General features: G+C 34.4%; 1 protein-coding gene and 1 pseudogene across 1 annotated transcript; both read left to right on the top strand.

Annotated features, from left to right (window-relative positions):
• The first annotated feature begins 1753 nt into the window (after positions 1-1753).
• LOC138327170 (trimethylamine monooxygenase-like) lies at positions 1754-3200 on the top strand (annotated as a pseudogene).
• Positions 3201-4989: 1789 nt separating this feature from the next.
• Positions 4990-10284, top strand: LOC138328244 (trimethylamine monooxygenase-like). Its single transcript, XM_069274958.1, has 3 exons — positions 4990-5228; positions 8522-8686; positions 9064-10284. The coding sequence occupies exons 1-3, from the start codon at positions 5063-5065 to the stop codon at positions 10089-10091; spliced, it is 1359 nt and encodes a 452-aa protein (XP_069131059.1). The 5' UTR covers positions 4990-5062; the 3' UTR covers positions 10092-10284.
• The last annotated feature ends 5941 nt before the right edge of the window (positions 10285-16225 follow it).

The following is a 16225-nucleotide window of genomic DNA, read 5'->3' as shown; positions in this document are numbered from 1 at the left end:
AATACTGTAAAATCATTAATTTTCGTGGGAGTTTAATTTTTGTGGATTTCGTTTTTGACCAAAATCAACGAATATACAACCCCACGAAAATACATATACCTATACCAATGTCATGTAAGTTTATGCGTTCATACATGGTAGGATGATTAGTACCTCACTACATGTACATAAAATCAATGTCAGGGACAAGCATGACAAGTTCAAAGTTGGAAAATATTGTTCAAACAAAGATAGTTTTTCAGAATTTCATAGACTTCATCTACATGTACCAACAAATAATTGACTGTGTAATGTGCACGGTCTTCTCCACGAAATTAAGTGCCAACGAAATTGTAAAATTTTAGAATCCACGAAAATTGAGCCCAACGAAAATAAATGATTTCACAGTAATAGGTAGCGTGCTTGCTCTGCCGGCGGTGGAGCATCTTTCCTATAAACTGAGAATAGAGAAGTCTGTCGTAGACCTGTTTTTTTTCTTTTTCTTTTGATTAATTATCACCATATCGGGTTATTTTAGAGTGAATGGCTTAACGTTACTGAATGAATTGTAATAATGAACTCATTGTATTGAAAAAAAGATGTTGGTTTCAATAGTATTTATATATGTAAACCTAAACAGACGACGCTGTAATTGTCCGTTTGTTTGTAATACTATATACAAAATGTACATTGTATTATTATGATCATTATTGTAAACTGATACAATCACTCTAATACAACGAAGTGTGATACGAAAGAAAACTCTGTAATGGATAAAGTAAAAGTATGCATGATGTTTTTGGAACGGGATACAGAGCTACGTAAAATATGCATATGTTGGTGTGAATTTTGTTTAATATTTCATGCATAATGTCTAGCTCAATGTACATCTGGTTATTTTTTGTTTCTGGCTTGCACCTCAATGGTTAATGATAACTTTTAGTACAATGTAACCAAATGACTTCTCATTCATTGTTGACTGACAAAAACTCAGTTTTAAGAATGGTCTGTATTACCAAGGAAACGAAAGGGACATAATATATATACAGTGTATATACTTGGTCCTAAATGGAGACAAGAAAATTTGTGGTTTAACTTTAGTGCAAGGGGTCGAGTGTCCTTTGTTTGCACTTTGGACGATACCATCTATGTTTACAAACATAATACATATTGGGTGTTCTTGGTGTTCCATTCAGCAAAGGCCTTTATACATATTAGAAAATGGACAGAGGGAAAACAATATACCTTATATTAATTGCCAACCAGATGTGTCCAGCACGCTTCCTAAATTTATGCTTTTGTTATTCTTATGGTAATTGGCTCAGATTATGTTGTTATGCCACGTTATGTATCAGACTTTATAAACGGTGAATGGATAATGTGAATGAGTTAGGTAGTAATCATTGCGCGTTCTTTTATTACTAGAATATTGTTCTAATATGAATAATTCATTATATAGTTTAATATTCATTAACTATCTATGAATTTTCATGAATGGGTTGTCATGAATGTTTTTGATTTCATTAATAAAAGAGATTCATGAACGTTCATGAATTCATGAATGAAAGGATTAATAAATGTTCAAAAAAAATTTTTTTCTTAAATTATTCATAAAGTTTTAAGGACTTGAATTGTATTAAAATATTCATGAATAATTGAAGAATACTAATGAATTTTATTCATAAATAATTTGCTCATGAATTATCCATCAGCTTCTTGCAGGGGAAGAAACATTCACTTAACGTACGTATGGTGCTGCGGTCTCTGTATAAACATGGCTATTAAGCCGAGGGTACAGTATGTGTGATTGGGGCAGGTGCAGAACTAAAAAACACAAATGGTAAATTTGATTCTATAAAAAATATTATTAGATAAAATAAATACAAAAAATGGAGCAACGGTCCAAAAGAGACCATAGAATATCCGGATTATACATTCAAGGATCATTTCGGAAAAGTGATACCTTCGTATCCACCCCGTGCACTTCGACTTCCTACAAGGTACGTGGTACTAAATACATCAAATAAGTAGTCATTAATAAAGATTTTTGTTCGCTACAGCATACCTCCTAGACAGATCGAATATAACTCACGAGATTAATTATCTGTCCAATTAAATTACTTGTAATGTTACAAATTACGTTCGATATTAGATCTAGATAGATACAATTGGTTAGCGTAATTTGAATGTCAACGATCAAAAAAAAATGCTCTCTTTTAGGTAAGCAAACGTTAGAGATCAGATCCAGTTTAGCACGCCGGGAAATCACGTGACGTATAACTCGGATACGGATGACTTCACCGTCACGGTTAAAGACCTGAAGCGTGACAAGGTCCTTCCACCTGAGACGTTTTCTCATGTCGTTATAACGCAGGTCACCTTTCAGTTCCAAATGTTCCAGAATTTGATGGCATTGAAACCTTCAGAGGATGCATCATTTACTGGCATGATTCTGAAAAGCAGAAGAGTTCAAAGATCAACGTCTATTGTTTGTTGGCTCGAGCTATTCCGCTGAGGACATCGCTATGCAATGTAGGAAGGCTGGCTCTGGCGATGTAATCTGTTGCTGGCGAACAAAACCCATGGCATTCAAGTGGCCGAAGGGGATAGAAGAACGCCCTTTGTAGACGAAAGTCGACGGGAATAGGATTTATTCAAAGACGGAACCACAGCAGATGTAGACGCCATTATACCTTGCACTGGGTACCTATACCACTTTCCGTATTTGTCCGAGAATCTCCGATTAAAGACGAACCTACGGCTGTACCCAGACGGGTTATACGAGGGGACTCTGTGGATCACAACAGGATATTACAAGTTCATGTATATTAGCATACAAGATCAGTACTACACTTTTACCATGTTTGAATGAATGGGCATGCACAGTGTTAAGAGGAAAATTGAAACTTCCTGATCTTAAAAATATGGAGCAGGGCATTCAAAAATAGATCAAGAAAGAAAGTTTGTTCAAGGATTGCTATGATCATATCAAATTCCAGACAGCCTTTGTTTTGATGCAAATACAATCTGACGTCAAAGTGTTGTTCGACAAATAGGAAGACGATAAAAATGAAGATGTAGCGACTTACAGGAATTTTGCATTTACCTCCGTTTTTACCAAATCACCAGGAATTAAAATTTTAAGAAATAAAAATTTAAAAATACTAAATCGGGAGTTTGCCTGTGCATTGCTTGTTATAAAAGCAACTAGGTCAATGTGACCCAGAATAGATAAGTTAGCGACAAAATGTATATCAATATCACTACACAGCAACCTATATCCATTAAGTCAAGAGATAAAAAGACAGTAGCGCCCTACCAATAAAGTATATTTATCCCTGGATGTAATCTGATATTCCTTTATGTATGTGAAACAGACTAAAACATCAATCTATTGTGGAATGTAGTTCGGTCTCTCTGGTCTATTTCACAGATTCAATCTAGTGTGGGATGTAGATTGTTATTGTACCGGTATGGAAAATTACGTTATTACACGTTTTGAAACGTATATATATATGTAATGATGATCAATAAGTGTATATATTATAGGCTTCGATTATGACATTTATCCTTAAAGTTATATGTGGTGTATTTGTCATACTCACGTAATCAAGAAGAGTTTTCGATGTTATTAACGATCAAAATGTTACCTGAATTTATAATGCAGAGACTTTTATTGTATAAGAACAAAAATGAGCTACCACAAATCGTTATATTTACATCTACAACGCAGTGAAATAAATCCATACGATCAGACCTTGAAGCCAAGGCATGGTCTACAATTTTATTTCTCTTTTAACAGTGTAAGTAGGAAGTGAATTATGCAGGTATGTTATCATTTTAACTTAAATAATGCATACAAATGAATCTAACAGTGCATAAATGTGTTGTCACTAACATTTTACGCTACCATACATGTTAGTCTGCCCATGAATGATTTCTACAGCTTAATTCATCAAACCTTTTGGCTTTCATTAGAGTATGGAAGAAAAAATAACAGATCAAAATTTTCGGCTAGTAATAGCACATATAACTTTGAAATTCGATAGAAGTCATAATTAATGTTCAAATATAGAAGAAACGGCACTTATAACCCGCTAACATTTATTTTGGACGATACCATTACACATACCTAATATCTATGTTTACAACCACACTACATATTTGGTGTTTGAGGTGTTCCCGTTGTTCAATGACCTTAATACATATTTGAATAACGAAATCCTTTATTTGTCATGTCCAGCTCGTTTATTAAATTAGGAAGTGCCATTGTAATGCATCAGCTACTACGGTTATGGCACCACGTGGTGCTGCAAATTTTAGAAGCGTTACATTGATAATCTGAATGAGTATATGCAGTAATGATTGCATGTGAATCATAATCACAAAGAATCCGTACTTCACGAGTCATATAAATCATATTTTGATAGACTCTGAAAACTATCTTTGTTTGAACAATACTGTTCGATTGATGCTATGAACTTGTTATCGTACTACCCGAAAGAGACTCGATGCAGTCAGGTAACATCATTCTATGATCACATACACGTAACTACCATTTATATATTCCTTAAAAATAAATTTTCTTTTGTACTTTAATTATGTTTTGATCAAAAGCGGAATTCATGATTAATTAATCGCCCATGAAAAATAATAAATTGACAGTAAAATAACACGTATAAATGTAATTTCGGAGAATAACATTAGCAATCTTTCACTTCCTACAAAATCGAGGATTCAACTTGTTGAGTATATTTTTTCCGTTGCTACATCTTCACGTTTTTCTATATAGCATGTGAACCGAAACAATGGTATCAAAATGTCATTCGTCCCGCCTAATATAATATTTCCATGAACAAAATATAATTTCGTCATCTTTGTAAGCATTATATAAGTAACAATTTTTAGCAAGGCATAAAAACCTAACGGCGGACCGATGTGTAAGAATCCTACCTACACCGGTAACAGTCCAGACGTTACTGAGTATCTTGTATACAAGTCTCTCTCGACGCTCGACTCGTAATGTACATCAAAATCCAACGCAGTAGTCCTGAGTGGGAACACACATTTGCTCCGATTAACCATGGCTACTACACCAAGGGTATGTGTGATTGGGGCAGGCCCATGTGGTATGTCCTTTTTATACCAGAACAAAAAATACCAGCAAGACGGAGACGTAGATCTAGATGTCGTATGCTACGAAAAGCAATCTAATTGGGGTGGATTGTGGAATTATACGTGGAGAACAGGTACGTCAGTAATTTTTTTTTTGTCATTCTGATATGAAGATCGTAACCTATTTTGTCTTGACTCCATTAGGTGTCATAACATAAAACACATGTTTCGTCATTACAGTGTATACATACGATTCACAAATAGGTTGCACATAAACTGGGTTTTTTGTTCATTTCCCAACCGGTTTTTACAAAAGCATCCAGTTTGCACTTGGCAAACAAGAGGATTTTCTAGTTTACGTTCACTGAGAATATTCAATTTATAATAGCCCACAGATCAGTTGTGTGGTCTATGACTTGCCCTACATTAAAAGTGTTCTTTACATTTTGCCTTCCCATATTTACCGACGTTTGTAAAGTTCTAATTCATAGGGAATCATGCATGAGTGACTATGTGATATGACATTTATCAAACGAGTTTAATAATTTGATGTTCCATGAGCCTTTAGGCTCTATTGCATGATAAGCCATACAATACAGCCTGAGGCGACATAAGTGTATTGCACTAGACCAGCCACTATTACACGTGTAGTAGACTGGCCACCAGTCTCTAGAATAATAAAAAAATCACTAAAATTTGGCTAAATTATTTTTGTCTCTATTACGTGCCTGATTCTAGAGTTTTAAACTAAGGGGAGATAATCTAGTAAAGAACTCTACTGAGAAAGTCTTAGGGTCTGGTGGCCAGTCCACACGTGTAGGTATGAGATAAATAGGATATTACCGACATACTATGAAAGCTTTGCAGGCGATATGTTATCACCGACGAGTTTGGGTGCCACAGTACTAACACATGTATATTGTAGGTTCATTGCCTGGACGCTTGAGCGTCCAGGCAGTAAAGTTATTTGCGTGGGGCCCCACGCAGTATTAGTTTTGCCTATGGGGAAAATTAACTATACGCATGCGCTAGTGTAGGGAACTTCCGGTAAAAAGTCTTGAGTGGGGTCAGCTTGCTGTCAAATGCACTAATAGTTAATCTTGCCAGAAGAACAATGCGCCTAGTGGGGTTAACTTGCTGTCATCTTACACCAATAGCTTATAAACCAGCCTCATCCTACACTGTAAATACATATTTACATTTATGTATCTTATTAGTGCATTAAGAAGTAAAATATATGCATTTAAAAAAAGTAGTAAGTATTATAATTGTGTGAACAATTTTACGTTAATTTAGTTTTGATTGACAAGAAAAATAACTACATATGTATCACAAGCCAGGGATTTGCGGTAAAGGCCTTGAGCGGGTTCAGATTGCTGCCAATTACACTAATTATATAGTTATTCTCGCTAGTTGTATACACCATGCAAATTCCATTTACCTATAAACAATGCACATCAACCAGCATCATTCCAAACTAATTGGTGCATGTAAGAAGTAACGTATATTCATAAAAAAAAACTTTATTCTAAGTTAATAAGTTTGGTTTGACTTTGCAATGTATAAAAAATGTAAGCGTACATTTAATGTGAATTTATCAGAGATGTCTAACGTTACATGTACTAGAGCTACATTATTTATCTACAATGTACATGTATGTATCATATTAAAATAAATGTTAGCATTTGACAGATGTGTCACAATAAAATATTATTAACTAAAATGTATGAATTCGCTATAATGTATTTATATTAATCACGTTATCTACATTTGAATGTTCCGCTGTAACTATACTGAGACCGCATCATGTCACAGAGAAGGCGACAGGGCGTGTGATGTGGGCAATAAATCTGTTAATACATGTGGCTCAAAAGGAGAACTGATAAAAAGAAAATGATACAGTAAAGGAAATTGATGTGAATTTAAATACTACAGTTCTGGAAAGGTCGTTATCATGATAGCGCTAACTGAAAGTATCATTGTACGAAACTGTTTGAACTTTCAATCTATTTAATTGAACAAAAATAATATTTTCGTTATCTATAATTGTAATTTTAAAGATGCTCCACCGCTGACAAATGGTATTTTTTCACTATCAAAAACAGGAGCAGGCGATTAATTATTTTTCTTAAGTTACAAAAGTTACTTACTTATTACCAAAAAAGTTTGAGCTAATTTTAAATCAAGTTAAGAGTATGAAAAATAATTAATTGCATCCCGAAAAAATTCCGTGGCACTATATCCTATATGGAATGAAGTACTGATTGCGCATCACCTTAACAATATTTTTTCTGTGCTAATTTATAAACACGATTGAACACCAATTATTGTTCAAATGAGAAATCGTTTATGCTCTGTCAGCGATGGAGCATCTTTAAATTAATGCCTGTTTTATTAAAAAGGTTTTGTAAAAGTCATAGATAAATCTGGAATATATCTGTAATTGCATCACCTTAACAACGATTTAAAATTTTGACAGGAGAAACCTGATTCAACTGATAGTGGTCGAGATCATGCTACTACATTTGAAAAAAAATATATTGTAGTTTTCCTCAACACTTTACAATACAGTTTGCTGTTTTTATGTTAATATATTTCTCAGCATAGTTTATTACCAAAATAAAATTTGACTATACACTTTACTAATTATTTGACTTTAAATATACATAATTTCTCGAATTACGTGCATCTCGGAAGAAAATCAAGGTGATGGTAGTGCTTTTGATGTCACAGAAGATCCACCATTAAAGTTGTTCTGATGAGTGGATACCAAAATGCGCCTTACATTGTGTTGTGTACAGTCACAGTCATTATGGACAGAACTACCAGGTAGTTTCAAACTTTTAAACATACTGGTAGCGTATAGTATAACTTTGTTTAAATAACTTTGCTTCGCTCAGACAAGATTTTCTAATTACATTTCCTTATTACAAAAATCCTTTTGTGGTAACAACTTCCACTTTGCTCCACGTATTGATTTTCCTTTGTTAATGAAAGCAACTTGTTAAACAACTCATATGCAAATGAGCGAAAGCCTATGGGGAGTTTGACACTATGTTGGAGTGAGTGGTAGTAAATTTCTAACGTTAAATTTTGTAACCTGTCACCACAGTCGCTATCAAGGCCTGTCGGCACAGCATGTGTCATGATAGAAGCGAGAGGTGTGTAAGGTTTGTGCACCTGCGCTAAAACACATGTGAACCTAATATGTCAGGCGCTATCATCCGAACAAAATAAGGGCATTAGTTTTACTACTTGTACACCATTATTCCCCCTGTCCCTGTCTCATTAAAATGATGACAAAAACACGTGAAATAAACACTACATTCTGCAAATGTTGATATTTCCGCAAGTGTATTCTTAATTAATCAAACCAAAGCTTTCGAACGGTTCAATATATTACTTCACTGCTTATTCTCGATCACAGGTTTGGATGAATATGGCGAGCCTTGTCATGGAAGCATGTATCGTGATCTCTGGAGTAATGGTCCTAAGGAATGCTTAGAATTCCCTGACTATACATTCGAAGATCATTTCGGAAAAGTAATTCCGTCTTTTCCGCCCCGATCTGTGCTCTTCGACTACCTGCAAGGTAAGTTTCGACACAATCCGATATTTTCAGCTGAATTAACGTTGTTTTTGCGATTTTTTTTCAAAAAAAAATTGTTTTTGTGTGTTAGACGTAAACCATGTGCATTAAGAAACTTCATATTATGATATTCATTTTTGAATTTTGAAAAATGTCACATTTAGGTTGAAACGTGCCATATCGCTCTTAATCGCTACAGTAACACGTACATGTACTACTGTACATATTTCGAATAATAATTCTACTGGTTAATAATTTGTAAAATGAAATCTTCGATACTGATTTCGTTCAGTCATTAGCTTAAGATTAATACGACCACTGGTTGGTGTCATTTAACAGCCAAAATTCAAACAAAATATACTTTGTTTTCTTCCCTTTAGGTCGTTGGAATAAAGCAAACGTTAGAGATCAGATCCAGTTCAGCACGCTGGTGAAACACGTGACGTATAACACGGATACGGATGACTTCACCGTCACGGTTAAAGACCTCAAGTGTGACAAGGTCACATCCGAGAGGTTTTCTCATGTCGTTGTGGCGACGGGTCACTTTTCCGTTCCAAACGTTCCGGAGTTTAATGGCATCGACACTTTCAGAGGAAGAATAATTCACTCTCATGATTTTAGAAAAGCAGAAGAGTTCAAAGATCAACGTCTTCTCATCGTTGGCTCGAGCTACTCCGCTGAGGACTTAGCGTTGCAATGTAGGAAGGCTGGCTCTAGCGATGTAATCTGTTGCTGGCGAACAAAACCCATGGGATTCAAGTGGCCAAAGGGGATAGAAGAACGCCCTTTGTTGACAAACATTGACGGAAATAAGATTTATTTCAAAGATGGAACCACAGCAGATGTAGACACCATTATACTTTGCACAGGGTACCTATACCACTTTCCGTATTTGTCCGATAATCTCCGACTAAAGACGAATCTACGTCTGTACCCAGACGGGTTATACAAGGGGACTCTATGGATGACGGCCGGAAATAACAAGTTCATGTATATTGGCATGCAAGATCAGTACTACACTTTTACCATGTTTGACGTCCAGGCTGAGTGGGCATGCGCAGTAGTAAGAGGAAAATTGAAACTTCCTGATCGTAAAAGTATGGAACATGATATTCAGGAATGGATAAAGAAGGAAAGTGTCTTGAAGGACTGTTATGATCATATCAAATTTCAGACAGCGTTTGTTTGTGACCTTGCTAAAGAGGTTGGATGCAAATACAATCTAAACGTCAAAGAAGTATTTGATAAGTGGGAAGACGACAAACACGAAGATGTAGCCACTTACAGAGATATTCCATTTACCTCCATTTATACCAAATCACCAGGAATCAAACACCACACACCTTGGATGAAAGCGTTTGACGACTCTCTAGACACGTTTGTGAACCAAACCCCGAACAAGTAAAGAGAGACATCCGACACCATCCCGTATTTGAAAATTAATACGCCGTGTTGTTCCGTATATTTGGTACGGATAGATATGCAAAATACGCCTCAGTACCTTAGGTAAACAGATAATAAATATATATTTTATAGTATATGACATATAGTACCTGATAAATATTTTACTATATTATATGAATAAAAGTGGATAATGATTTGATTTTATGTCGTGTTTAGTGCAAAATCCCAAATTTTCCGAAATCTCATAACCAGTTGTTATCAATGTACGTTATTGGACAATTAAATCCAGATCATAGTACTCAAGATACCAAAAGGAGGAGACTTCATAGAAAAGATTTTGGTTAAATAAAAGGGGTGTGGATCAAAGATGTTTTATACGAGAAGAAAGTTTTCGACAAGACTGGACATACCATGTAGATTAAATTGATACCTGGGTATAAGCAATATGTTATAAGGTATTCCATAGGAACATATAAGAACATGAATGGCATAAATCATTCTTTTTCAAGCATATACACATTTTATCTAGTTGAATTGGATACGATATTATTTGGTCAGCATCGTTGTAGGATGTAAAACTGTGGAGAGGTTCTGATTAATGTTATCATTTATTTTGTAACCAATCTACCTATGTCTCTCGTTGAATGGTAGCACTTATATATAATCCGATGTCCAATAAAGCTATTCTGTATTAAAGCTATAAATATCAGTAACTTAAACTTTGCGTTCCCAGTGTAATTTTTTTTACACTTTTTATACCTATTTTATTAGTACATAATTGCAGTAGGCTTTTATTGTAGTGGCTCAATTTAGGGTAAACGAAAATTAGGGATTTGATGCCCATTTTTATTCATCTTCAATAATGTAAGGTATTATGTGTAAACTTGGGTTTCCTTAAGTAGGGCCATGTAATATTATGTTCCAGGAGCTTTAGGTGATTTGAACCTCTGAATAAAATTAAGTTGTAACTTAAGCTTCACTTCCTACAAACTATCATTTGGATGTCCCTCCTCCCCTGAGGAGTCATTAGAGCTATCGTCCCTCCCCTTCCCCAACACTATGTCAGGTACACACCACAGCGATAAGGTGTAGGGGCCAGCTTCAGATGTCAACGCTGACTATAGAAGCTGAGAAATCTAATCACATCTACTGTATTTATTAGCAACATGACTGGATAGTATGCTATATGGATATTATACATTCTTACATATATTTTGTGAGTTTGTATACATCATCCTGTTATAACTTAGGATAAATGGGACGATCCCATTTATGTTTATTTTCAATATACCTGAAGTTATATTCACTATTTATTCTCTATCATTGTGTAAAGCTGACAAAGTATTCAGCACTTACAGAAATCTGGACCCCAGAACTTAGTAATTTAACATAGGCTTATAGTTATTAAGTTATCAAGAACATGAACAACATAAATAGGCTGGTGGGGGCATTGTGTATCATACTACTATGGTAACATAATGTATTCATACTCGCCACACATGTTTTTTTTTTTTTTTTTTTGCATAATGTTTTACAGAGTTTCTTAATATTTTTGGTGTACAAGAACCGGAAGTAGGTGAATTACTTCCGTTAAACTCTGTTCAGCTACAAATCTTCTATAGAAGTAACCTATCTTTTGGGTATGAATAATAAATATGTTTTGTTAATGCGCTAAATAATAATATTTCAGTGCCTAATATTATCAGAAAATCAATCCATTAAAGAAAACATATCATTTTAATAAAAATATAATAGTTAGCAACCTTTAATTTATCATTATATGAGCCATATAAGGATAAATGATTTTTCTTTGAAAAACTACCCCACAATAATTTGTCCTTTAGATGACAACTTTACCGGTCATCGATTTTTGTTTAAATTTTGTTTACAATACATGTTAAAAAGTTACTAAATATTTTTGGAGTACAAAAACAGGAAGTGGGTGTAGCAGTTTGTTTCAAATTTGATATTGTTAAAAATTTACCTCCAAATTTGGCTATGTTTTGGTTTCAAGAGCCTGTAAAATATTTCAAATTTTTAAGTTACATATGTTCAGTCAAAATTTGTGGTAATGTATACTTTTGAGAACATGATATCGGTTTTCGAAATTGGCCATTAATTTGATTTAGTTTTTGACCTAAAAGGGAACCCTGTTGTATACCTCGGGATGGTAACATTAAATCATCCCTAGCACAGGCCCCGGGGCCTTTTCAAATTTCTTAAGGTATCTTACAGGTTCTCTGTTTAGTACTACAAAATACACCTGGGTTTAGTAAAGTTGGTTTGTGGGTAAAATTCAATGGTAGGTGTAACATGTCCTTTAACTTGGACTGAAATACTGTACATAACTATAGCGAAAATATAAAGAAATGGCCTTGATGTATCACCGTCTTCTGAAATACAATATGTAAAATTAGGTCGCTTACATTTGAGCCTGGAGTCACCAGGCGAAACTAGGACATAACTCTACAAAAAGCAATAATCATCTATATATAGAATAAAGGGCGGTTGATATACTGTAAATAAACTGAATTTCACGAGTGATAAGAGTGGTAGCTGTTTTCATGTTGCGGTGTTTTATTTGGAGCATTAGAAAATACTGGTTTACAATTCGTGTGATTTAAGTGACATGCAACAAATGATAATTTGTTCCCAATTTCCACTTTTACATTAGCTGGTTTTAACTACCATGTTAAAGGCTTGGCAAACTTCCGTCATTCATATTAAGTTAAATTACGTGAAGTGATCCCAGTGTATTCAGGCTTTATTGCAATTTTAGAGACCCTATTCTGCTTCGAAACGTGATGTGTTATTTGAGATTAAAAAAAATCTTTTTAAGACGTGACTTTTCTGTTTGTCTGCTATTTGAACAACCAGCTTAGGTCTTTTATCAGGCTAACGCTATGAATGAGGTGACCTCAACAACTTGACACGCAGTGTGTATGTGTGTCATTGAGGTGTAGTTTAAACAGGGAAGCTTAGTCGTGTAAGTAAAATATCGGTGAATGCAGAATTGTGCTAGGTAAAATAATCAGGGAATTCAGAATTGAGGTTGTTACAGGTATACGAGTGACAACAAGTCAGTGCGGGATTTTTATCATTCATTATATAGGCGGGGAACGAACACGAGACAAACTGAGTAAGCTTATGGGGAATGTTTTTAAATGGAAATACAAATTATGGAAACTTTTTGATGTTTACTTACCTGGGTTTCTATTTTAAAATTTAGATAAGCCCTAATTTTAATCTTAAAATTAATTACGAAACGTTTTCTGTGTCGCATTCAAGGAAAGCATTGTGTCATGTCACGCGCTTAAATTTATATATGGCATTACTGGGTGAAAATTTTTACATGCTATATCCTCTTCAGTGATCTATTTTCAAACCATCAGATTTTGTAAATGCCCTAAAACGTATAATGCTTAATCGTATTGATCAACGATTTGTAATAACAACGGTATCAATTAAAATACTAAACAATGACGTGGATGTTGTCAATAGTTCATGTTTTATGTTTCATAAGAAATGTAAAACAAGACATTTATGCCATATTTTGCTTCTAGATTATGTAAAAGAATTAGCCTGAGTGAATTGTCCCTTTAAATGTGGGATTTAGTAATTGGAAGAATTCTGTAATATTCTTGATATATGATAACTTCGCTGTCCACTGGAGTTTTGAAATTAAAATTCCGTACATTGTATAAAGTAACTAGAGAAACATCGATTTGAAATGTTGCGGTTTCCAACGACCCTCCAATGTCGTGAGTTTTGACACTGAAATCCTGCTTACTATTTGAGCGTATTTTCATGGAATCTGTCGTTTCTAAGCTTACATGTAGGTCTACGTTACACATATATGTTGTACACATTATCCTAACGATTTGCGTTCGATTTGGCCTAGCTTGCGATGAGTGGTGAACGACACTGCGTTATATATATGTTCAGCATCTTTCCTGGGGCTTGAGTTTAAGTCAGCGGTTCAACAAAGTACGTGTAAAATATCTGTATGATAGAATATTAATGACAATTTCCAATATCACTTTATCAAGCATTTCGGTCTGTTTCTAAATGTACAACGATAAGCCACATCGCAGAAAGTCCATTCAAAACTAAAGCGGCGTAAAACGAGGTCACAATGTGAACATTGTAAAATGTATTCTCATGCCGGTCAGAGGTCAGCGCGCCACCATGCATCTTCAATGGGAAATGAAGTGATCGACGTTTATCAGTTTCATTGAGGAGGACTGAAATGAAAATGTTAATATATATGTTTTATTGACACAAACAAAAATAAAATAATTTATTTTGCGTTTAGTGCATGCACAATCAGTACTTCATTCAATGTAGGATATATTACCAGGGAATGTTATCGGGATGCAATAAATTATTTTTGATGCTTATATATCGAAGTAAAATAAGAAGATCAAACTTTGCAATTGTGGTAATGCTGTAAAGTAACTGAAGAAAAATAGTAATTCGTCTGCTCCTATTTTTGATAGAGAAAAAAATACCATCTGTAAGCGATGAATCAATCTTTAAACTATAATTGTAGGGACTTACATACAATATAATGCGGTAAATTGATCATTTAACAGATTAATCATTGCAAAAATGATAAAACAGACAAAGGGGGGGGGGGTTGACTATGGACTATGAATTAAAAGTTCGCATTAGCTCACGCAATATGAGCTGTAGAACTATAGTTATCTCAGTAGAATAGGTTGTGTTTCACTTTGCTTCAATGATCTAGTTAAAGAGAGAAGGCAATTTTTAAACGACCTTTGCTGTTGATAATGTAAATATGTATGTAAATAAGCGCTTTTGTCATACTACTTGTGGAGACATGCACTGCATACAGAAACTAAAAAGTAAAGAAACGAATTATCCACACTTAATAATCATGGTCTCCAAGGAAGGGATAAAGCCTCGTCCCCGCCTCTCCTTGACACTCATATCTATTATACCACAACACTGCTAGTTATCCAGCGGATGCCAAAAAGCCGCTAGCATTATCTTATCTCTTTGATTATTCGTTTTTGCTTTACAAATGCGAGATACTGACCCGGTAAAATATCTTCTAACTAATTAATTATGTTGCATTTTGCGACGAAGAGTTTTCATGTGAACATTTCGTGCGCGGTGGTATTGTGAATTTTATAGAAACCAATCGTTCCAAAGATGCTTTGTAAAGTATGTCAGTTGTTTCATTTTATCGTCTTTTTTCCTTCGTATTTAATTTCGACGACATTTATCCAAGATGGTTACTTTATTAATAGTCGGAACATTATTTTTTATTTTTTTTAAAAACACAATTAGTTATTGAAGTGCAAAATGTTATAAAAACATTAGCCATCAGAACGTTTTCTGTGAAGCGTTAAATCTGCCAATAATAGTAAAAAAACAACGGGGTATTTCTATCTCCGGGGGTAGGGTTAACATATACAGCTCTTCTGAGCAAAACTAAATGGTTGACCGTGTGTATGATCATTTCCCTAATAATAATATGTGGTTTTTTCAATTATGCGAATATTCATACTTATCACACAACTTATTTGCAAAATGTTGCTTTAGTTTGCCGTGTGTATACTCAAAGCAGTGACATTTCGGTAAAATCACAATTTACCTCAAATAGCTATCTTTGATTCGTAATAGCTCAAAATCAAGCAACCACCATATAATTTTATTTTAAATTTAGCTTTGATATGAGTTTCTTTTTCCAAAAATCAATAATCGAAAAATGATAGTCAACAAAATCTGTTCACAAGAACAGATCCTTATATGATTTCAATCTTTTCTTTATTAATGAGTACACATAATGTCATAAGTGTTGGTACAATATCAGTATCTGCATTTCATCTAATGTAGGTTTTTTTCACAGTTATTGTTATTTTGTATTTCGATGCGGTTTGCCATTCGATAGCAAAGGAATCCAGCTGGAAGAAAAATCCTTGCATTACATTCATCACTTGTTATATATAAATACACCTTTAGGGAAGTGTATAATTGTATCACAGTAAAACCAACTAATCTGACTTCCATTATAACTTGTTTTTGTCCAACATATGATCAATTTAGAAGTTCTCATAGACTGAATTGTCCCTTTAAATGTGTCTAATTGTAACAGGGTCTGTTTCA

This window comes from Argopecten irradians, chromosome 7 (assembly GCF_041381155.1).
Source record: "Argopecten irradians isolate NY chromosome 7, Ai_NY, whole genome shotgun sequence".
NCBI lineage: Eukaryota > Metazoa > Mollusca > Bivalvia > Pectinida > Pectinidae > Argopecten > Argopecten irradians.
The sequence above is the reverse complement of the archived record's forward strand: the minus strand, read 5'-3'. Positions and strand labels throughout refer to the sequence as shown.